The sequence below is a fragment of the Ovis canadensis genome, chromosome 20, assembly GCF_042477335.2.
Source record: "Ovis canadensis isolate MfBH-ARS-UI-01 breed Bighorn chromosome 20, ARS-UI_OviCan_v2, whole genome shotgun sequence".
Classification (NCBI taxonomy): domain Eukaryota; kingdom Metazoa; phylum Chordata; class Mammalia; order Artiodactyla; family Bovidae; genus Ovis; species Ovis canadensis.
This window is the reverse complement of record NC_091264.1, coordinates 24,555,790-24,579,621: the sequence shown is the minus strand read 5'-3', so window position 1 is coordinate 24,579,621 and position 23,832 is coordinate 24,555,790. Positions and strand designations below refer to the sequence as shown.

General features: G+C 51.9%; 1 protein-coding gene across 2 annotated transcripts in view; it reads right to left on the bottom strand.

Moving 5' to 3' along the window:
* PPARD (peroxisome proliferator activated receptor delta) overlaps positions 1-23,832 on the bottom strand; it is an 89,019-nt gene that overhangs the window by 13,180 nt on the left and 52,007 nt on the right. For both annotated transcript variants that reach the window (XM_069564181.1, XM_069564182.1), the window contains one exon: positions 1,695-1,925. In XM_069564181.1, the coding sequence (XP_069420282.1) occupies positions 1,695-1,824 (130 nt within the window). In that variant the 5' untranslated portion in view covers positions 1,825-1,925. The remainder of the gene's footprint in view (positions 1-1,694; positions 1,926-23,832) is intronic.

Sequence of the window (23,832 nt, the reverse complement as noted above, 5' to 3'; positions counted from 1 at the left end):
AAACGCCACATCGTACACAGCACTGTGAGACTGGCTGGGCACATTCTGCCCCAGACACTTCCCTGTAAGCCCGAAAATCCATCAGCTCCCCAAGACTCCATCACCTCACTTGCCTCGCCTGCTTCTGCACCAGCTACCACATGCTACTCTGCATGTGAACAGGCTACCACTTGGGTATATGGTCCCCCAAGGTGTGCAAGAACCACGGGACAGGACACTGCGCTGGTAACTTCTCCGTGCCCGGGGAGGGTGTGTGCCAGGGTAGGCAGTGAGGCCACCGACCCCGAGGCCCTCTCTTCCCCTTCTCTCTTCCCTGGGGTCCTTGGTGACATCTCCTGCTCCTTCTTAGCCCCCAGTGTCTCCCCTCTGCCTCCTAACCCTCCGTGCCTGTCTCCAGTTCAGACAGTGTGGGCTGTCAGCTCTGCAGGACAAGACGGCTGCAGGTTTAGCCAGTTCTCTTTTGAGGAAGGTTGTTCTGCAAAGCCATCCCAGGAACCAGCCACCCAACAGGGAGCAGGTGACCCTGGGGGTGGGGGGACACCCTCTCTCGGGGCCTGAAGTCACAGCAGCGTACTTTCCTCATGCCTGGGTGTCTGGTGGGACCGGAGGGACTGGCCAATGGCTTTCCAGTTGCCCTGCCCCAGCCTGTGCCCCGAGGAGGAGGAACCTCTACAAAAGCCGGGCTCCTGCTGTGCAGGTTCAGAGCAGTGTGACCCAGGGATCCAGGCCTCTTGTAGCTGTGGGCTCAGGTGAGGGCCAGTCTGACCTCAACAGCCCCTATCCGCCCTACCTCAACTCCGGACCCCATCCGCCTCCTCCCCATGCAGACCCAGGGGGCCAGAGCCATCTCTGTGGGGCCAGCCCTCTCCTCTGCCCACATCACCACTTGCAGTTGGGATCCCCCACAGCTGAAACCAGCAGCGAGGTCGGGATGCCCCTCTGGGCAGCACGTCCTCTACTGACCCAGAGCTCCCTCTGCGAGAAGGGAGCAAGGATCGGTGAACGCAGCAGCACTCGGGTGGAGGGGGCAGGAGAGAGCTGGGGTGAGGCGGCGAGGGAAGGGGCGGCATCAGCACCAGGGAGAGCCAGGGGCTGAGAGGGGGCGTCCAGGAGACCTTGGTGGTGGACCCAACATTACGACGATGAGAGGAGGAGGATGACGGAGTGGCACAAGGTACCAGAGGAAGGCATCTGCGCTGATGCTGGCAGTAGATACCGCGGAACCAACAAGCGAGGCAAGAGAAGCTAAATTCCGGTCATTCTCTCTAACTGCTTAGCATCTGCCTAATTGCAAAGCACCCTGATGATGTGTAACTAGCACCAGATGAGCTGAGCTGTGTGTTCTGTCTAAGCCTGATCATCACACGTAAGGTGATCTTTGTGGATGTTGCTGATGCACGTTTGTCCTGGGCCCCTTGTAGTATGAGAGGTGGAGTATCAGCAGCAACACGCATTACAAATGCTAACTCGTTCAATTCCCACAAAAGCCTGCGTGTACACCTGCTGTAACCCGTGTTCTACAGGAAGAAGGGAGACAACTCGCCCAAGATCCTGCAGCTGATGAGCAGCAGAGCCGGGGTGTGGCCCCGGGCTGCCTGGCTCCGGCCCTTACCCACCCTGGCCCCCTGCCTCCCATGACGACGCTGTGTGCGGCGGGCTAGGCTCCCCCATCTGCGCCCCCAGCACCCCCTCACCTGTGTAGCTGCTGGAAGGAAGTGAGTGCTCTGGTCCCCCGTTGAGCTCTGGGGCTCCTTCTGTACTTGCCGCTTCCTCTTTCTCCTCCTCTGGCCGGGCCTCAGGGGCTTCCTCCGGGGGCTGCTCCATGGCTGACTTCCCCTGGGCGCCACGCCTGCAGGCCCGGTCATAGCTCTGGCATCATCTGGGTCTGAACGCAGACGGATCTCTACAGGGCAGTTCCCGTCAGCCTGGACGAAGGGGAAGACAGGAAGAGGCTGGGGAGGATGAGGGTGACAGGGTGGGGACGGGTGGGCAGAGGAGCCCCCACATGGGAGGGCACGTCCTGCTGCCCTGCTGGGGCAGGAGTGCCTCAGGCCTGCAGTGAGCCAGTCTCCACTCCTGGCATCACGGGTCACTGAGCCTCCACCCTTTGCCGACCTGGCTCTTGCAGCGGGTTTGTGGGCTTCAGAGCGGTCTCTATGAGCCAGGTGTGGTGGGCAACGTGCCCCCATGAATTCTTCCCCGCGCCCTGCTCTTTGAGCCTCCTGAGCCTGCAGGAGCCACATGAGAACGGCCTGAGGGCCTTTGTCAAATTCTTCAGCCCCTGCTGGAGGTCCTCATATGCATCAGGCCCCCCAACCCCCATCCTGTCCCCACCAGGCCCCAGAATCATCTCTCTCCTAAGCACCTGGCTTGAAGGCAGTGGATCCCACCCTTCCTGCCTCTGGGAGAAGGAAAAAGACACACTCCCTGCCCACTAGGCCAGCAGCTGACAGGTCTGCAACCAGACTGTCAGCGCAGAGCCACCGAGCAAGGGGTGATGCACACTGTTCCGGAATCTGGTGACCCCCATATGTCACCCTAGAGGAGGCAGTTCCAACCCCCAACCAGTCTTGTCCACAAATCACACATAAGTGAGGGGGAGTGAGGCCACGAGATATGGGGAGAGTCCGGCAGGGAAGGCCTCTCGGGGATACAGCCTGAGAAGAGACGCGGAGGAGTGCTGGGGAACCCTGCTGGCAGGGCAAGGGGCGCCACAGGCGAGAGGACTTGAAGGGATGGCTGGGAGGACACTGAATCCGGCATGCGCACTTCAAGCCACAGGGCGCGTGACTAGACCGTGCTGTGGCGGTGCAGACCTGGAAACTAACATCAGGAGAGACCTATCTCACGGAAATGCAAGCACCTTTGGAACCTCACCCTGGATGTCCCCACAGGCAGCTCACTCAACCGATCCAAACAGAAGCCACGTTCTGGCCCTGAGCTGGCCCTTCCCTCCTCTGGTAATCCCTACCTCTGTGACCCAGACGCCAACCGCCCACCTATCAAAGCCGGAAAGCGGAAGCCACTCACCTCTTTCACCTTGCTCTAGACTTGCAAACTTGGCTATACTTCAATCACTGGGGAGCTATCCTCATAGATTCTCATTCGACTGGTTTGGGAGCAGCTTGGCATCAGGATTTTTTAATTCCCCTGGGGACTGTAATGCACAGCCAAGCTTGAGAACCCCTGTGCTTCAGTAAAGCAACTTTCAGTTGGCGGTAAATCGTTCCCTCTTAATCATTGCTTCCGACCAGGCCTCCATCCTCCCTTGTGTGGACTGACACAATGACCCTTAAATTGGTCTCCCAAAGGCAGCTTGGAAATTCGGCGCCAGACTCTAGGCGCCGGGGGGCTAGGAATCTGGAGTTGCGTGTGTGGGTGCACGTTCACTGATAGGACAGCCGCAGGAGGGAGCTCGGTTCACTAAAGACTGACATGCCACAGGGGGGCGGGGCGCTGGAGACGAGACACTCGGGATGGGAGTGTGGCAGGGACTAGGCAAGGGCTGGGTTTGTTTTTTTTGGGGGGAGGGTAGTCAACCATGTCAAATGCTGCAGAGTTTAAGAGTGATAAACAGACACACGGCCACTGAATTTGGTGACTGTGAGGTTATCTCTGACCTTGTTATACAAATTTCAACCAAATGGGTGGGATAGAAAGCAGGGCTCTGAAGATGAAGTGGCAGCAAGTAAGCTGGGACAGTGAAGGAGACTTATTGTTAAATGATTATCATCAGGGGAAAAAAATTTATAAGAGGATGTAGCTTTAAAAACTAGCAAAGCCACGAGGAGGTATTTTGGGATAGAGGCGACTCGAGTAAGCTGTGGCTAAAGGAGAGGCCTTCTGAGAAAGACAGTCTGAAGGTCCAAGGGGGCAGCCGGGGCAGAACGACTGATGGGAGGGGACTGACTCAAGGGCACAGGAAGAGGAAGACACGGACGCCGCAGCTGCGTGTGCGGGGGCGTTAAAGCTTGCGGGGACGGTCTCGCTGCTTAGTTAGCCTGAGTATAAGGGATAGTTGTCTACCGAGAGTAAAGGACAGGACTTGAAGAAAGCAAAGAGGCTGGATGGAGGTAGGGAATTAACTGGAGAGAAATGAAAAGAATTACATAGGAAGGCTATGGTAAATAAACCAGTGAGGCACTGGCAAAAGAACAGACAATCATTGAAAGAGAATATACAAAGTCCACAAACAGATACAAATGCATATGGGACGGGACTTGAATGTTATAAAGACGGCGCTCCAGGGAGAGACAGATTGAGAGAGGAACACTGAAACAATACATTGTGTGACACAGACAGCCAGGGGGGGTTGCCGTGTGACACGGGGAGCTCAAACGCTGTGACAACCTAGGGCGCGGGAGGGAGGGGCAGGAGGGAGGGGACGTGTGTACACCTACGGCTGATTCATGTTGCTGTTTGACAGAAACTAACACGATAGAAGGCAATGGCACCCTACTCCAGTACTCTTGCCTGGAAAATCCCACGGACGGAGGAGCCTGGTGGGCTGCAGTCCATGGGGTCACTAAGAGTCAGACACTACTGAGAGACTTCACTTTCACTTTTCACTTTCATGCATTGAAGAAGGAAATGGCAACCCACTCCAGTGTTCTTGCCTGGAGAATCCCAGGGACAGGGGACCCTGGTGGGCTGCCATCTACGGAGTCGCACAGAGTCAGACACGACTGAAGCAACTTAGCAGCAGCAGCAGCAGCAGCAGCAACACGAAAAAGCAATTATCCTCCAATTAAAAATAAATACATTTATTTTTTTAAAAAGATGGCACTCCAAACCAAAAAGAAAAGACAGATTCTTCAGGAAATAATACGGGGACAACTGAGTCGCCATCTGGATCCCTACCTTATATCTTATACCAAGACAAGGTCCAAATAAATCAAAGGTTTTAACGTTAAAACAAAAATACATGAACTATATAAAAAGTGCTGAAAAGCTAAGTGGAGGAAAAGTGGAGATTGATACTAAAATCCGCAAAACTTAATGGGTAAAAACTTATGGGTAAAAAAATTACCAAACGCTATTTCATAAAAATACAAACTTACTGCAAAGTAAAAAAACAAAAAACCCCTCAGGGACTTCCCTGGTCCAGGGGCTCAGGTCCGCATTCCCAACACAGGGGGCCTGGGTTCGACCCCTGGTCAGGGAACTAGTTCCCATATGCTGTAAACAACAGTTCCTGTGCTGCAATGAAGACCCAGCACAGCCAAACAAACATACACACACCCCCCCAAACCCAGAAGAGAAAAAACAAAAACAGGTAACAGACTGGGAAATACATTTGCAATTCATCAGACAAAGGGCTAACTGCTCTAAAATAGTTTCTAAAAATTAAGTAAAAGATCAGCAATCCAACAAAAAAATGGGCCCAAGATACAAAAAAATATAGAAAAAAGATATACATTTACTTCTTAAACATATGAAAACACGCTCAACATCATTTATAAAAAGAGAAATACAAATTAAAACATCACTGAAATATACTTTTTTTTTTTTTGCAGCTTGTGAGGTTTTAGTTCCCTGACTAGGGACTGAACCTGGGCCCTTGGCAGTAAGAGTGCAAAGTTCTAACCACTGGACTGTCAGGGAATTCCCTGAAATATACTTTTTACAATCAGATTAAAACAAACACTAACACCTCTGTGGCTATGCACTTGGGGAAATACCATCTCACATGTCCCTTGTGGGAAAGTAAATTAGCATGACGTCTAAAGAGGGTTATTTGGCTACATCTTTTAAATTACTGGACACGTTCCCTTTGACCCAGAGATACCATTTCTAGGTTGTCTCTTACAGATATCCTTCCACTGAAGGATAATGACACACAATGTTAGCACAAGGTTACTCATTACAGAATTATTTGACTGGCATGGGTGGGGAACAAGTTAGATATCCATTAACAAGGGACAGCCATAAACAAGGATGATGATGTTTATGGACTGATATGGGAGTATCTCATATTACTAAGAGAAGAAAGCAATTTGCAAACTGAAGTGAAGAACTATACTTTATGGAAAAAAGATATACAGAAGCTGGATTTGATCTGATAAGATAGTGCTGGAAAGCTACATAAGAACTAGGAACACTGGTTGCTTCTGGGGGTTCAGTTCAGTTCAGTCGCTCAGTCGTGTCCAACTCTTTGCGACCCCATGAATCGCAGCACGCCAGGCCTCCCTGTCCATCACCAACTCCCAGAGTTCACCCAGACTCACGTCCATCGAGTCAGTAATGCCATCCAGCCATCTCATCCTCGGTCGTCCCCTTCTCCTCCTGTCCCCAATCCCTCCCAGCATCAGAGTCTTTTCCAGTGAGTCAACTCTTCGCATGAGGTGGCCAAAGTACTGGAGTTTCAGCTTTAGCATCATTCCTTCCAAAGAACACCCAGGGTTGATCTCCTTCAGAATGGACTGGTTGGATCTCCTTGCAGTCCAAGGGACTCTCAAGAGTCTTCCCCAACACCACAGTTCAAAAGCATCGATTCTTTGGCGCTCAGCCTTCATCACAGTCCAACTCTCACATCTTACATGACCACAGGAAAAACCATAGCCTTGACTAGACGGACCTTCTGGGGGTGGGGGGGCTGAATGTCTGGGTCAGAGATTTCTCACTATAGCATTTTTTAAAAATTTTGTTGGGGTATAGTTGATTTACAATGTTGTGTTACTACGATACCTTTTAAATTGTGAACTTTAAGCATGTTAACCTATCCTGAAAATAAACTGGAATGAAACAAAAAGGCAAAACTTACAAACAATAATGTGGAAGATGAGAGGACGTGATGAGCATTAAACTGCTCAAGTCCTTTCTCAGGAGACAGCTGGAGATGCTGATGAACATTACGGTTCAGTCAAATGCACATGGAAAAGTTTCAAAGGTAACCACTAAGACACTGTAAATAGAATGTATGATTTCCAAATTATTACAGCAGAATGGGAGAACTTGGGAGAAGTCATGTTAAACTCTGGCTCCCTGACTGAGGAAAGTCTCACGGACAGGAGCCTTAACAACTGCATGCAGCAGAGGATGGTGGACTGGTCCTGCGACAGAAAGGGCGCCGTGGTGGGAAAACTGGGAGGTCCCACGCCAAGTCTGCAGTCTGCTGATCCAGCTGGTATGAACAGTGCTGCACCAGCCTCCACTTCTCAATGTTGTAAGTGTGTCTGGTATACGGGAACTCTGTACAATCCTTTCAGCACTTCTATAACCCTAGACGTTTTCAACGGAGAAGGCAATGGCACCCTGCTCCATACTCTTGCTTGGAAAACCCTATGGATGGAGGAGGCTGGTGGGTTGCAGTCCACGGGGTCGCTAAGAGTCGGATATGACTGAGCGACTTCACCTTCACTTTTCACTTTCATGCATTGGAGAGGGAAATGGCAACCCACTCCAGTGTTCTTGCCTGGAGAATCCCAGGGATGGGGGAGCCTGATGGGCTGCTGTCTATAGGGTCGTACAGAGTCAGACACGACTGAAGTGACTTAGCAGCAGCAGCAGCAGCAGCAGCAGCAGCAGCAGCAGCAGCAGCAGCAGCAGCAGACTTTTTCAAAATACAGATTAAAACAAACAAACAAACTTAAAAAATCTGGCTTTCTTGTTTCTCTTAAAAATTAAGCAGACCTGGCCAATGCACGCACTCCTGGGCTGCTTCCCTCATTCACGAAGCATGAACCGCGGCCCTAACTTGCAGGGATGGGAGTCTGGCTAGTACACACTGCTTCCTCAAGGACCACTCTCTGATCATCCCTGGGCACTCAACCTGGGAATCACCGGACCTAGAGCAAGGGAAGTGCTCAGAGGCGCAGCTGCTGCCGCGTGACCCTGACTGATGAGCGAGTGGCCACCTGGGGCAGTCACCCCCAGGTGCTACCGATTCCAACTCCCCTTATTTCTCACTGAGCCCTCCCACCTTCCTTGGATCAGCTATGTGCCTAGCTACACACTCAATTTCCCACGCTGTCCAGCAGTTCAGTGCTCAGGTGACGATTCTGACCAACCATATGCAAACAGAAATCTGCTAGCAGGGTCTGCTGCAAACACGAGCCTGAGAAGACAGCTCTAGAGGGTGAGGCTCAAAGTAGGAACGAACTGCTGGTCGCCACAGCATCGCGGCGCTTCGAAACTAGCCCTGGAACATCGGTCTCCAGACCACTTATTAGGTGGAAAAATTAAATGCTAATATCCCAAGGCCCTGTTTGTCAGATTTCAGTTTCGTGCTGTTGAACACAGCCCCAGCTGACACAGCAGCAGGACAGAAGAGGAGAGTGGGAGCGTGGGGAGGGTGGTGCCAGCAATGGAAAGGACCTCGGTGACCACCCAGAGCAGTGTGCGCCTCTCCTGGCACGTAGGAAACCCTCAACAGAAACTAGCGAGTATGCAAACGAGGACTGGAGACGTGGATTCCTCACACTTCACAGAACGAAAAAGCCTGGAGGTGGGGGGGTGCAGGCTGGGTGAGGGGCGAGACCTCCAGCCGGGCTCGTGGCTGAGGCATCCAGGAGGCTTCTGACGAGCAGCATCGGGGGCTGCGCCACGCGGTGACGGGGCCGGGCAAGGGGACCTCTGTGAGCCCCAGGCGTGCTGGGGGCCCTGACCACACAAATGAATGCATGAGGCCGATCGGAACAGACTGCTTTGGGATCTGTGCAGACGGGGTGTCGGTGCAGACAGGGAAACCCCACAGGGCCAGGAGGACTGGGGCCCCTTTGGAGGAGGAAACCACATTTCCCCGTAGAGATACTTTGCACCCTCTGAGTGACCCCGCGGCACAGGACAGAGTTCACTGTCAGGACCAACCCTGGAGGGGGACAGGAGCTGACCGAGGTCCCTCCGCAGGGCAGGCTTGGCCCAGTCCACACAACCACACCTCCCCCCGCAACCCTGGCCAAGGCCAGCCCCAGGGGCTCCCCTGGGCAGATGAACAAAGAGACCAAAAACACAGGCCCGCCCAGCCTGACAAGCGTCTCTCAGAGAACACGCCGGAGGATCCAGCAGAGGACCGCAGGCTGCAGACCCACGGGGCCCAAGTTCGGCCGGCCTCCTAGGAGCTGCGAGCGCGAGGCCGCCTTATACACCCGACAGCCCCGAGCCCCGGCGTCCTGTCCGCAGACCCGCTGGAAGAATGTTCTTTCACCATGACTAGAGGAGCTCTTCTCAGGTTCTGGGGGGGCAAGTGGTGGCCTCCTGAAATCAGATGCGATTCTGGGCTCTGGCTAGAGTTCGGGGCTTGGGGCCGGGGTCTCTGGATTCCAGGCGGATGTCCCTGCTGAGCCTGGAGCTGTCCCTTGGCCTGTGACAGCTGAGGGGGAGCTGCAGTATGGCTGTTCTAAAACCCACAAACACAGCCCTTGGGGCTGCTGCTCACTCAGATGTAACCCTAAGCTGCGGCCCATCCCTGCAATCTGCCAGAAGCCGTCCACTGTCACACAGCCCTGGTTGTTCCGTCTGCAGTGAGGTCTGTCCTCTGCCCAGCAGCCAAGGCCGCCCTTCCCCCTGAGGCCAGGCCCACAAGCTGGGTTTGTGCAGGTAGCCGCCACCCCACGCACCACTCTCCCTGCAATAAACCCGGTTCCCTTCTTCCTTTCTTCGGCCCTGGGACTAAAAATAGCACCAGGCACTAGGTTTAACATTTATGTGGCCGAGAAACATTGGTCTTTGCTGTTGCCACCCCAAGCACTGTGCCAGGGCCAGACGCCCTCTCCCTGGGACACAGCTTGGCCCCACTTGAGAAGCTGGTGTTGCCCTCCAACAGGACACGGGTCCTGCAGCCAGAATGAGAGGGGTGCTGCTCTGCGGCCCTTGCACAGAAAATAAAGTCTCCATCAAAAGAAACTCTCACGAAACAAACGCCTGGGCTACTCATCCTGGCCTGCACACACACTCAGGCAAGCCTGCTAAGCAAGCATCCTGCCCTCTTGCCCCTTCTGGGAGCTAAAGTTGGGCGGGCGGCACCACTCTATCCATTTCGCACGTGGCAGGCAGACTTCCTAGGCAGAGGGAGTGAGCAATTTACCCCCAATGGCCCAGAGCTCCAGAGAGGCCTGGTCTGGAGCCCAAGCAACCAAGCCACCTGGGACGCTAATTCTCCTACCAAGTCATCCCCAGGAAACAGCACTCCCTGATGCCAGCAGCAGGCTGAATGCTCTGAGGAGGGTCAGCCCGTGTGCTCGACCCACTCAGCTGTGGTGCATCCAATTCACCAAGGGCTCAGTACACACCAGGCTGTGGGTATGCTGACACATCTCACCCTCACAACAGCTCTAAGACTCAGGTGACGTCCGCTTCAGTTCAGTTCAGTCGTTCAGTCGTGTCCGATTCTTTGTGACCCCATGGACTGCAGCACACAAGGCCTTCCTGTCCATCACCAACTCCCAGAATTTACTCAAACTCATGTCCATTGCGTCGGTAATGCCATCCAACCATCTCATCCTCTGTTGTCCCCTTCTCCTCCTGCCTTCAATCTTTCCCAGCATCAGGGTCTTTTCCAATAAGTCAGTTCTTTGCATCAGGTGGCCAAAGTATTGGAGCTTCAGCATCAGTCCTTTCAATGAATATTCAGGACTGATTTCCTTTAGGATTGAGTGATTGGATCTCCCTGCAGTCCAAGGCACTGGACTAGAGACTCTCGAGAGTCTTCTCCAACACCACAGTTCAAAAGCATCAATCCTTCAGCACTCAGCTTTCTTTCTAGTCCAACTCTCACATCCATACACGATTACTGGAAAAACCATAGCTTTGACTTGACAGACCTTTGTTGGCAAAGTAATTCTCTGCTTTTTAATATGCTGTCTAGGTTGGTCATAGCTTTTCTTTCAAGGAGTAAGCGTCTTTGAATTTCATGGCTGCAGTCACCATCTGCAGTGATTTTGGAGCCCCCCAAAATAAAGTCTCTCACTGTTTTCATTGTGTCCCCATCTCTTTGCCATGAAGTGATGGGACTGGATGCCAAGATCTTAGTTTTCTGAATGCTGAGCTTTAAGCCAACTTTTTCACTATCCTCTTTCACTTTTCATCAAGAGGCTTTTTAGTTCCTCTTCACTTTCTGCCATAAGGGTGGTGTCATCTGCATATCTGAGGTTGATATTTCTCCCAGCAATCTTGATTCCAGCTTGTGCTTCATCCAGCCCGGCATTTTGCATGATGTACTCTGCATATAAGTTAAATAAGCAGGGTGACAATATGCAGCCTTTCCCGATTTGGAACCAGTCTGTTGTTCCATGTCTGGTTCTAACTATTGCTTCTTGATCTGCATACAGATTTCTCAGGAGGCAGGTAAAGTGGTCTGGTATTCCCATCTCTTGAAGAATTTTCCAGTTTGTAGTGATCCACACAGTCAAAGGCTTTGGCGTAGTCAATAAAGCAGAGGTAGATGTTTTTCGAACTCTCTTGCTTTTTCGATGATCCAACAGATGTTGGCAGTTTGATCTCTGGTTCCTCTGCCTTTTCTAAATCCAGCTTAAACATTTGGAAGTTCACGGTTCATGTACTGTTGAAGACTGGCTTGGAGAATTTTAAGCATTACTCACTCTGCTAGCGCGTGAGATGAGTGCAATTGTGCAGTCATTTGAACATTTCTTTGGCATTGCCCTTCTTTGGGACTGAAATGTAAACTGACCTTTTCCAGTCCTGTGGCCACTGCTGAGTTTTCCAAATTTGCTGCCATATTGACTGCAGCACTTTCACAGCATCATATTTTAGGATTTGAAATAGCTCAACTGGAATTCCATCTACCTCCACTAGCTTTGTTCATAGTGATGCTTTCTAAGGCTCACTTGACTTCACACTCCAGGACGTCTGGCTCTAGGTGAATGATCACACAATTGTGGTTATCTGAGTCATGAAGATCTTTTTCATACAGTTCTTCTGTGTACTCTTGCCGCCTCTTCTTAATATCTTCTGCTTCTATTAAGTCCATACCATTTCTGTCCTTTATTGAGCCCATCTTTGCATGAAATGTTCCCTTGGAATCTCTAATTTTATTGAGATCTCTAGTCTTTTTCATTCTATTGTTTTCCTCTATTTCTTTGCATTGATCACTGAGGAAGGCTTTCTTATCCCTCCTTGCTATTCTTTGGAACTCTGCATTCAAATGGGTATATCTTTCCTTTTCTTCTTTGCCTTTTGCTTCTCTTCTTTTCTTAGCTATTTGTAAGGCCTCCTCAGACAGCCATTTTGCCTTTTTGCATTTCTTTTTCTTGGGGATGGTCTTGGTCCCTGCCTCCTGTACAATGTCATGAACCTTTGTCCATAGTTCTTCAGGCACTCTATCAGATCTAATCCCTTGAATCTATTTGTCACTTCCACTGTATAATTGTAGGGGATTTGATTTAGATCATACCAACAGGTGCTGTTATTATCTCCATTTAACTGATGAGGAAACTGTGGCACAGAGAGGGAAAGTAATCAAGTCAAAGTCACACAGTAACTGGAAAAGCAGGATTTGAGACCAGGCGGGTTGGCTCGTCTTAATCATTATACTTTGTGCCGTGCATGTGGTGCTGGGTTAGCCTTGGACCGAAGCTGGTGTGCTCCTGCCCTGTTAGATCCGTGAGCCTCAGTCTGGAACGCCATCCCCGCCTCTAGCTAAGGGCTACTTTCCTTCCAGAGCTGCTTGCACCTCCTTCTTTAGGGAGCTCGCCCTCACTAGCCCCACACTGGTCCTTTCTACTGCAGCCCCGAGCCAGGCCCTCCAGATCTGCCACACTGAACTGCAACATCTGTTAGCTGGTTTGTTCTCACCATGTAATCAGTTTCCCAGATAATGCCTTCCATCTCTCTTGCAGAGTTAGGTCCCCAGCACTTGGCACAGTGCCTGGCACTTAATGGGTACTCAGCATACACTCATTGAATGAATAAACAGAGCACAAACATTAACCTCAGCCACAGCATGTCCAGTTGTAAGAGCTGCCACCATATCTGTTCTCACCCATCACTGCCCTTGAGATGCACTGCCCCGCAGCCTTGTGTGTCAGGCCTGGGGTCAAACCCTGGCTCTGCTACTCCCTCTCTGTGACTTGGGGGAGACACCAACCTCTGCTTCTCAGCCCTAAAGCTGGGGTATGACCACTTAATCTAGGTGGCCATCGTGCAGAGAAGACAACCACACAGCGAATGCTTAACAGGCAACAAACGGGCTGTGGCTGCTGCTGCCTCAGGGGCTGGCACGGAGTGAGCAGTATTCCAGTTTGGACAAGTGCTGGCCTCTGGAGTGCCAGGGACCTACACCCTGAATTTCCCAATTCCCTGCCTTGCAATCAACCGTGAGAAGGGAGTGCTGACAGGGCCCGCCCTGCTCTGGGTTTCTTTCGGAGCCTTCGTCCCCCGCCCGGCCCTTGGGAAGAGCCAGTCGCTGCATTTCGTCCTGCCCTCACTGTAGGGGTGGGGAGCGGACCTCTGGGTCAGCGGTGAGACAGCCCATGGGAGCAGGGCCTGGCTGCTTGGCTCCAAGCTTCCCTCTCAATCATTAACCTGGTGCTGACCCAGTGCCCTGGTTTTCCAGACCAGCAGCTCCATGGTGCTCTCTGCTCCCATTCGTCAGCCCAGGTCACCCCATTCCCCTCCGGGCACTGTGGCCTTGGAATCCCCAGAGGCAAAGCCCAAGGAATGAGGGGTTGATCCTGTTCAGAGCCTGTAGGAACCAGAGGAGGCCAGCCAGCCACCCCTCCCCCACCATTCTAGAATTTTTCCAATTCCATCAAGAGTCAGCCCATCAGCCATGTGGAACGGAGCTAAAGCTATAATAAAACGAGACCTCAAGGAGCCACAGAGGAGGTGCTCAGATAAGAGGTCAGAGTGGGCAGGAGAGCTCCCCAGGCAGGACCAGGGGGAGGCCTGGGGGCAGCCAGCTCTGGGGCTTCGAGCCTGGCGTGGGTCAGGGCGCTGAGCCGCCCCGTGCGTCACCACGGAGGACCAAGGAGATGCTGCAAGTCCTGGCTTCACAGACAACAGAACCGCAAGGATGTCAAGACATACGCACAGTGGGAAGGAGGTTCAGGAGGGAGGGGACGCACGTACTGACGGCTGATCCACGTTGATGTTTGGAGAAACCATACCAAAGAAACCACAACTCTGTAAGCAATCATCCTTCAATTAAAATTAATAAATTTTAAAAAATATGAAAAATAATCTCACACCAAGCGGGGGCAGGGGGAGAAACAAACAAACGTGCATAACGCACAGAAGTAAAGCCAGAAAGGCGTGGCCAAATCGCTAATGGCGCTTTACTCTGAGGGCGCAGTTATGCGCGATCTTTATTTTCCTAACTATACTTTTTTGTATTTCTCAAAGTTTTTACAGTGAGCATGGGACACTTTCAATATGGGGGGGGGGGACAAAGGGGAGCTATGCTTTGAACAAAGAAAACTGAATAATATGCTTTAAGGTTCTTAGAAGGTAAAAGAAGGGTGTGCTGAGAAGCGAGCGAGACTGCTCCCTGGGAGCCTGAGAGCTGAGGACCCTCCTTGCTCAGAGGAGCTGCAGAGGTAAGCGCGGGGGTGCAGCAGGCAGAGGGCCCCAGTGAGGGGCTTCCAGAATGTTCTCATTCAAGGACCGCAGGAGCTAAGATGCTGCCAGCACCTCCCTTTCCTCCTGACAGGGTGACAGAGACCCCTCAGAGGGAGGAGGGTGGCAGAGACCCTCTGAGCTGGGCGTGCTGGGAGCTCGGGACAGCTGATCTGGAGACCATCTGGGCCCTCAAGGAGCAGGTCGAGGGCTCAGCTGTTTATCTGAAGAGCAGCAGAGCGCCTAGGAGGGCTCCAAGGGGGGACGCGCAGGACCAGAGCAGTGTTCAGACACGGACTCCTCTGCTGCCGTGGAGGCCGGGCTGCAGGGTGCTGGCGCGCCCAGGAGGGGTGTCAGCGTGAGACAGGGGCCACCTCCCAGAGCACAGGCGGGCTGGCTGTGGGGAGCTGCCCCCTGTCCCACTCCTGGGAGGGTCCGGGCTGAGGAGCCGAGGGACAGGCCATTACGGAAAGCTGAGCCTGGCTCCAGCGCCTCACCCGTGCCCCGCCCAGGGCTGAAGGTCAGGTCTGGACGGGACACTCCAAGACCCGCTGCTGCTCTGATGGGCCCGGCTCCAGCCTCCCGGCGCGGTTCTGGTCTCACTGCTCTTCGGCTGCCACACCCACCCGCCCAGGAGCACATGTGGCACTTGGCACTGCTGGGCAGGGGGCCAGTGACCACAAACAGCCACCGCGTTCCGGGGCCTGACGGCTCCACCGCAGCCCCCCCGCCCCCGACTCCTGACACCTCGTCTCCACCAGCAAGTCCAACCAGCCTGTGTATCCGCGGCCCTGCTGCGGGGGTACGTGGTTACAGGGCGTGACGGGACACTGCTACTCAAAACCTTTTCTTTTTAAACAATAACTAAGATCTGGACATCGGCCAGGCCTTTAAAGCTCACAAGGCACCTCCACGTACACGATCCCATTTACTCGACGCAGGCAGAGGAGGGCACAGCACCAACGCGCGCTGAGCACCTGCGCTGGGCTATCTCGTCCTAATGCTCAGTGAGCCTCTGGGGAGCTCTGACTCCTGCTGCCGCACAAACCAACCGGGCAGGGGACAGGGGACAGTGGCAAGGAGAGGGGCAGTGCACGGGGCGGGGGCACAGCCAGGCCGTGGGAGAGGGAAGGGAACTCGGATCGGCCCAGGAGACGCGTGACTCCAGCTGGAGTGGACAAAGGCAGACATGGGGGTCGGCAGGGCGGAGTGGCTTCTGAACCTCCCCGAGGGGATAGGAGACGCGAAAGAGCCCTACAGCTAAGTTCTGTCCAGGAGAAACTGTGAACCGCGTGTCAGCTTCACCTAAAAGTAATCATGTCCTTTGACCTGGTAATTCCTCTCAAAAGAAACTGTACCAGGCTGTTCAAGGCAATGTTATTCATAATAACAAAATCAATTTTTATAATAATGAAAAATAACAGAAATGACTCAGTGCCCAATAATAAAGGAATGGATAATTAAATTAGGGCACTCCCAGAAAATGGAGTATTATCTAGCCATAACTCATGCTTCCATAGACTATTTAAAAGCTTGCTAAGTGGAAAGTAGCAGAATACAGAACTACAGAGACAGCATGATTCCACAGAAATGACGAGCAGAAGAATGGAAGGCAGTTTCCTTACATAAACAGCGTGCCAGGTAATTTATTATTTTTATGGTGCTCTACTTTTAAAACTTCCCGTACTGAACACGTGTTACCTTCATCTTGTTTGATGCAGCAGAGCACGGGGGACACTGCTGGACCCTTCCCCTCTGTGTCTGTTCTCAACCTGGCTCCCAGGTTCTCCTCCGACCTCAGTGGCTGCTCCGTGTTGACCTCTTTCGCTGTGCCTGGTCAGGGCCAGTCTCCAAAGGGCTCCTTTCCTCTCCCCTCAGTCCCCGCCTGCATGGTCTCGTGGGAGCTCGTGGCCTTCCATGCACTCCGGCCTCCCCTATTACTCCTCCACCCCCAGCTTCTCTGAGATCTCCGTACTGGATGCCCAAGGGCATCATGACCCTAACACACCCAAAACTAAGCTTTTGGTACTCTCCCCAAAGTCTTTCTCAGCTCGGTAAGCGGCAACTCCAGCTTTCTAGATGGTCAGGCCAAAATGTCCAGAGTCAGCAAATGTTGTCTCTGCCTCTCATCAACACCTTGACCACCTTGAATCTAATCACGTCTCACCACCTCCACCACTAGGATCCCAGGACAAGCCAATACCATCTCTTGCCTGGATTATTGCGACGGCCTCCTAAACTGGCTTCTCTGCTTCTGGCTTCACTCCACGATTCTCCACACAGCAGTCACAGTGATCTCCTTAAGTCAGATTTTGCCCCTCCTATGATCATATCCTCCCACCATCACACTGGCCCAGGGGAGGCCTTCTGGAACTGAGGCCTCTGCCTGCGACCTCTCCCCCAGGATACTAGGCATCATGGCCTCCTTGCTGGTGCTGAACACAACAGGCATCGCTCGCCTCACAGAGCTTGCAGCTGTCCCCTCCAGCTGAATATGCCCTTGCCCCAAGGCTTGCTGCCTCGCCTCCTCAGGGCTTTGCTCAAAAGTGACAGTCAACCTGATCACCCTATTTAAAACCACTCCAGCCCAGCCTCAGGTACTTCCAATTCTCTTCCCTGCTTCAATTTTCTCAGTAGTTCTTACTACCATCTGGGATGTGTCTGTATGTACACACGCGTATACACAAGTATTTATGCATGTACCCACACATACATATATAACGCCAATGTACCTATAGGGCTTCCCAGGTGGTTCAGTGGTAAAGAATCTGCCTGCCAACACAGGAGATGCGGGAGATACAGGTTTGGTCCTGAGTCCGGAAGATCCCTGGAGAAGGAAATGGCAACACATTCCAGGGTTCTTGCCTGGAGAATTTCATGGACAGAGAAGCCTGGTGGGTTGCAAAGAGTCGGACAGGACTTACCGGCTGAGCACGCACAATGCACCTCTACTTGTGTGTGTGTATTTTTCACTCATCTGTCTACTGCTCGTCTCTCAGAAGAACAGAAACTCCACAAGCCAGAGGTTCTGGTCTGTTAAAATCACGCTGATCCTCCAGTCTTAGAGAGGACTGACTGGCACGCAGTAACAGCTACGTTTCTCTCGGGGGAAGCACACTGACTGAAACTGCCCACCCTGGCCAGGCACCACAGTGACCTCTGGCGCGAGTTATTTTACGACAGGAGGTCCTGGTAAGGAACACAGAACCAATAAGCCACCACCAACCAGAAGAGTCTGGGAAAGGTCAAAAGGAGACACCACATGTCCAACCACCTCCCAGAATCCTCGCTGGCATCCATCTTGGCTGAGCGATGCGGGCACCACCTGGAAGGGCCCTGGGAGTCTTAATGATGGGCCAGAGACAACTGGAAACGAATCCCATCACCATAAAACCCGAGACGGAGCCAGCGGCACAGCAGTCCTCCCGGGTCCCTTACCCCACTGCTCTCCACAAGGGCGGCCTTCCCAATAAAGCCTCTTGCTCTGTCAGCTCATGCGTCTCCTTGGACGATTCATTTCCGAGTGTTAGACAAGGGCCCACTCGTGGGCTCTGGGGTCCCCCTTCCCGCAACACTTTTACAACTGAAAAAAAGCCAACTCAGCCTGAAACAGCCAGATGGATATCCTTGTCTTTCGGTTTCAGTTTCCCAAAGGCACTGGAACCTGCTCTCCAGATCCTTCCAAAAGAACAGCTTATCAGGGTTACGATCAATTGGTAGACACGGGTGGAGGGGAAAACATGGAGTCTAGAAGCGGCTGGTGAGGGCCTCGCTGTAGGCTGCCCAGCTCATTTTACTAAGCTGCCAGGGGATCTTGGGGGAGGCGGCTCTTTCTTCTCGGGCCCCATTGGGCCCATAGGGAAGGAGTGATGGGCCTGTCAACCCCTTTAATTCTAAAATCCTTGTACCAGGGCAGGCCCTGAGAGCAGAACCCAGTGGAAGGAGGCCCCAGGCCATTCACAGACCTCAGCTCCTCTCAGGGTCGGGGCAGGGAGGTAGTGACAAACCCTCAAGATCCTTGTAAGTGTTTCCACTCCAGTCCAGGAGGAAGGTAAGACCCGTACCTGCACCCACCCTGGGGAAGGCTGCACGCAAACAGGGAAGGGGAAGAGGGGGCTGAGTCCTCAGCAGGAGGAAATGGCCTCTTGTCAGAGGCCTCGGGGAAGGGTCAAGGCCAAGGAGAGCTGGGTCATCCAGAAATGATCTTAAAGGTAAAATATGCTCATCAGAGGAAACACTGAAGGGTTCAGAGAAGAAAATAAAGTCCGGAGTGGGCAGATGACTTGTTTACAGGGACTGAGGGCCAGGATGTTCTGGGGGTGGGGGAGCAATGCAGGCTCCTAGGGGGTGGGGTGGAGAGAGACACACAGCAGAGCAGGGTGACAGGGACCAGAAAAGGCGGGGAAACCAGCAGCTGTCTGCCTTCAGGGTGGGAGCTCTCAGCCACCAGGGCCCTGCTTCTCACTTCCATTCCTGGAAGCCCCCTAATGCTGTAGTCTCCACCATCCTGGTAAGTAGAGCCCACGTTCAACGGCCTTCCACTCCTGGCGCTGTTGTGTCTGACATCCGATCACCAAGTCTCTGCCTGCACCGTCCTTATCCCCAGAGCCATCTTTTCCAGACAAAGCCTCTCCTCACTTTGTCCTCAGATGGCTTCCCGGCCCCTGCTCCTCTCTGGGTTATCATGCTCTGGCTCCCGAAACCCCCAGTAATCAAGGGGATGAAGCCAAGTACACAAGGGCAACACATTAGATCTCAGGAGGACATTCTCCTTCTTTCTTTTCTCCTAAGTCAATGAGGGTCTAAGTGAGACACTCTTTCCTCTAGGCGTTTATTAACCTTTAGATGAGTCAATTCAACAAATGACAGCAACTGCCCAGGTCCTACTGAGATCCAGACCCCAGCAAAACTTCTATCCGGAGGTTAGATGGTAGCAGAGAGAGGTGCTGGCCACGTGACAAGTCCAATCCCAGCTCTTTACTATGCTGTGCACTTCTGGGCAACCTTCTAACCACTCTGTGGCTCAGTTGTGTGTGTGTGGCTTAGTTGCTCAGTTGTGTCCAACTCTTTGATACCCGAGGGACTATACCCTCTGTCCATGGAAATTTCTCGGCAAGAATACTGGGAGTGCGTTGTCATTTCCGACTCCAGGGGATCTTCTTGATCCAGGGATCGAACCCGCGTCTCCTGCATTGGCAGACAGATTCTTTACCACGGAGCCACCAGGGAAGCCCCTGGGCTCAGTTATCCCATCTGTAAGATGGAACTGAAATAAGGGGGAAGGCAGCAGGGCACAACCTTTGAAAGAATGGCGTATCTGGAGGATACACCATAAACTGATTACAACTAAGTGGGTTGTAAGATGGCAGACAAGTCAACTTTGACTAGACCTGATCCTTGGTATAAATGACACAGAGAGGCACCATGACAGTTCCAAGGCTGACCATCAAAGACCAAAAAGTGGGCAGTGGCCCAAATCCTGGAACTCGTGCAATAAACCTCCCACTCATTAGCTTATGGAACTGTCAGCCCATGAAAGCTACCCACACCACATTTCCAGGCCACACTCACCCCCCGCGACACCCCACACTCTTGTCTGTGGAATGCGTTTCTCTTAGGCCCATTCTTGCCTTCTAAGATGGCCCACATTCTGTGGAGTATGTTTCTCTCTAAATAAATCCACTTCTTACATTTCACTGTCTCTCACTGAATTCTTTCTGCGATGAGACATCAAGAACCTGACCTTCATTAGGTCTTGAAACTAGGTGTGGGATCGCAGCTGGGAGACTGGGGCTTCTGGCCAGGTTCGAATCCCGGCCACACGGCTTCAAGTCCAAAGCAGCGTTTTGACTGTGTTTGAGTCCCGGTCACTTGGGTTACAGTCCCAAACGGGGTTTTGGCTGGATTTGAGCCCCAGCACACAGGTTCCTTCTGAGATAAATGGTTTCAAGCTTAACTGAGACATTAAATATGAAAAACATTTATATTATACAATTTATATGCCAAAATGTTAATGATCATTATCCCTTTGGGATAATTTTTTTAAAAATACTTACTTTTATCTATTTATTTGGTAGCTCTGGGTCTTAGCAGGGAACATTTCATGCAAAGATGGGCACAATAAAGGACAGAAATGGTACAGACTTAACAGAAGCAGAAGATGTTAAGAAAAGGTGTCAAGAAAACATAGAAGAACATCCTGGAGTATGAAGTCAAGTGTGACTTAGGAAGCATTACTATGAACAAAGCTAGTGGAGGTGATGGAATGTCAAATTCTAAAAGATGACGCTGTTAAAGTGCTGCACGTAATATGTCAGCATATTTGGAAAACTCAGCAGTGGCCACAGGACTGAAAAGTTTTCATTCCAATCCCAAAGAAGGGCAATGCCAAAGAATGCTCAAACTACCTACAACTGCACTTATTTCACATGCTAGCAAGGTAACACTCAAAATCCTTCAAGCTAGGGTTCAACAGTACATGAACCGAGAACTTTCAGATGTCCAAGCTGGGTTTAGAAAGGGCAGAGGAACCAGGGATCAAATTGCTAACATCTGCTGGATCATAGAAAAAGCCAGGGAATTCAGAAAAACATCTACTTCTGCTTCATTGACTACGCTAAAGCCTTTGACTCTGTGAATCACAGCAAACTGTGAAAAATTCTTAAAGAGATGGGAATGCCAGACCATCTTACCTATCTCCTGAGAAACCTGTATGCAGATCAGGAAGCAACAGTTGGAACCTGACACAGAACAATGGACTGGTTGCAAATCGGGAAAGGAGCACCTGAGAGTGCATCATGTGAAATGCCAGGCTGCATGAAGCTTAAACTGGAATCAAGAGAAGTATCAATAGCCTCAGATATGCAGATGACACCATCCTAATGGCACAAAGTGAAGAGGAACTAAGGAGCCTCTTGACGAAGGTAAAAGAGGAGAGTGAAAAGCCTGGCTTAAAACTCAACATTTAAAAAACTAAGATCATGGCATCCGGTCCCATCACTTTATGGCAAATAGATGGGGAAACAATGGAAATAGCGGCAGATTTTATTTTCTTGGGCTCCAAAATCACTGCAGACTGTGACTACAGTCATAAAATTAAAAGATCCTTGCTCCCTGGAAGAAAATCTATGACAAACTTAGACAGCATATTAAAAAGCAGAGACATCACTTTGCCGACAAGGGTCCATCTAGTCCAAGCTGTGGTTTTTCCAGTAGTCATGTATGGATGTGAGAGTTGAACTGCAAAGAAGGCTGAGTGCCAAAGAAGTGATGCTTTCAAACTGCGGTGCTGGAGAATACTCTTGAGAGTCCCTGGACTGCAAGGAGTCCATCCTAAAGGAGATCAACCTTGAATATTCATTTGAAGGACTGATACTGAAGCTGAAGCTCCAATACTCTGGCCACCTGATGCAAAGAGCTAACTCACTGGAAAAGACACTGATCCTGGGAAAGATTGAGGACAGGAGAAGAAGGGGACAACAGAGGATGAGATAGTTGGATGGCATCACCATTTCAATGGACACAAGTTTGAGCAAGCTCCGGGACATAGTGAAGGACAGGGACGCCTGGCGTGCTGCAGTCCATGGGGTCGCAAAGAGTCAGACACAACTGAGCAACTGAACAACTAGGTCTTAGTGGTGCCGTGTGGGATCTAGCTGCCTGACCAGGGAGCGAACCCGGGCCCTCTGTATTGAGAGCATAGAGTCTCAGCCACTGAACCACCAGGGAAGTCTTTTATTTTACTCTCTTCCTGCTTTTCTGATTTTCCTAAATTTTCTTTGTTAAATTTTTTTGGCCATGCCTCGTGGCAGGTGGAATCTTAGTTCCCCAACCAGGAATTGAACTCTGAGCCCCCTGCATTAGAAGCAGAGTCCTAACCACTGGACCGTCAAAGAAATCCTGAATTTTCTATAACGAATATGTGCTATGTTTAGTAAGGAAAATTTAAAAAAAAAAATTAAAGCAAGATATAAACGTGAGACTTCCATTATTTTAGAGATTAGCAAGTTGAAGCAGGAAAGTGAGGAAGTCTACCTCAAGCTTCAACATTCTGGCACAGGCACCTCATGGACTTCTCTGCCAACCCTGCAGGTGGCAGAGACCTGGTGCCACAGCAGGATGGCAGAGGCACATGGCTGGGAGGAGACAGCAAGTGGCTGAACTGCACATCTGCCCCACGCCCGTTTTATCTGCCTGCATCGCGGAGCTGACACACGCTCGGCCAATAGCATGAAGGACTGTGAGGGGACACAGTCTGGAAGGAGAGGGAGCAAAGTGTGATGGTGGGGAGATGAACTGCTTTTACATGGCTGCAGCTAACTGTAACTTTTGTGACAAGTCTGAGTAGAAGAGCCAGGAGTGTCCTTGAGAAATTTCTTGCTTTTTCCCTCACAAGCGGCGGGTCTCACTCGAGAGAAATCAGCTCAGGAACTAAGGACGAGCAGACAGCAGGAAGTGAAGTGAAGCTGGCCCGGCGGAAGCTCTCAAAGGCATTTTCAGTTGCTTTCTGTTCTCGCTTTCCTTTTTGAGTGCACACCTGTCTGTTTGCTTTCTAAGGTCCCAGATAAGCACCTAGCTCACAAATATTTGGAAAGCATGCAGTCTCCCAAAGGGAGAACCAGAGGTGAGGGAAGGGAAGGACAAAAGCAAGAGCACTCAAATCTCAGGGAGCCCAGAACAGACTTTTTTAAACCTTGAAGCACCTCGGAGAGTCAGAAGATTGGCCTGTGCCCTCTCCTTCCAATTCTCAGGACATTCTGACGGCAGCTTCTGGATTTTACACCTGCATTGACAGCCTGAAAGAGCTCTCAGGGAGAAAACTGGTCAAAACCCTGCCATCTCATGCCTCAGGACTCCAGAGCCAGGAGGAGGGGTGTGCAGAAACCCCAGGGAGACCCAGAAACGCCAAGACTGAGTGACTTAGTGATGACTCTTGGGGAACTTGTTCAGGGAGCGGAAGGCCTCCTGTTGGGTCATGTCAGGCTCCCAGGAAGGATTCCAGCCTTGTCTGGCAGGAGGACAGAAGGTGCTCCTCAGAAGCATCAGGTAGAGCACTGCCCAGGCCCCCAAGGGTTATCACGAGCAGAGGGGGCGGGGGGTCTGCTCACACTGTTTCCCTCCAGGCTTCTCTCTCCAAGGCTCCCTGGCCTCTGCCTGCCTGGCTGCCTGAGCCCTGCAGGTCCCTCCAGGGGCAGGGCCCTGGGGGGCCATGAACCAGGGGCAGAAGACCTTCCCAGAGCTCCCTGCAGGACCTGCACGGTGTGCTCTGCGCACGGCTGCCTGGGCCCCGCTCCTGAACTCGGCCCCCTCCCAGAGGCCCGT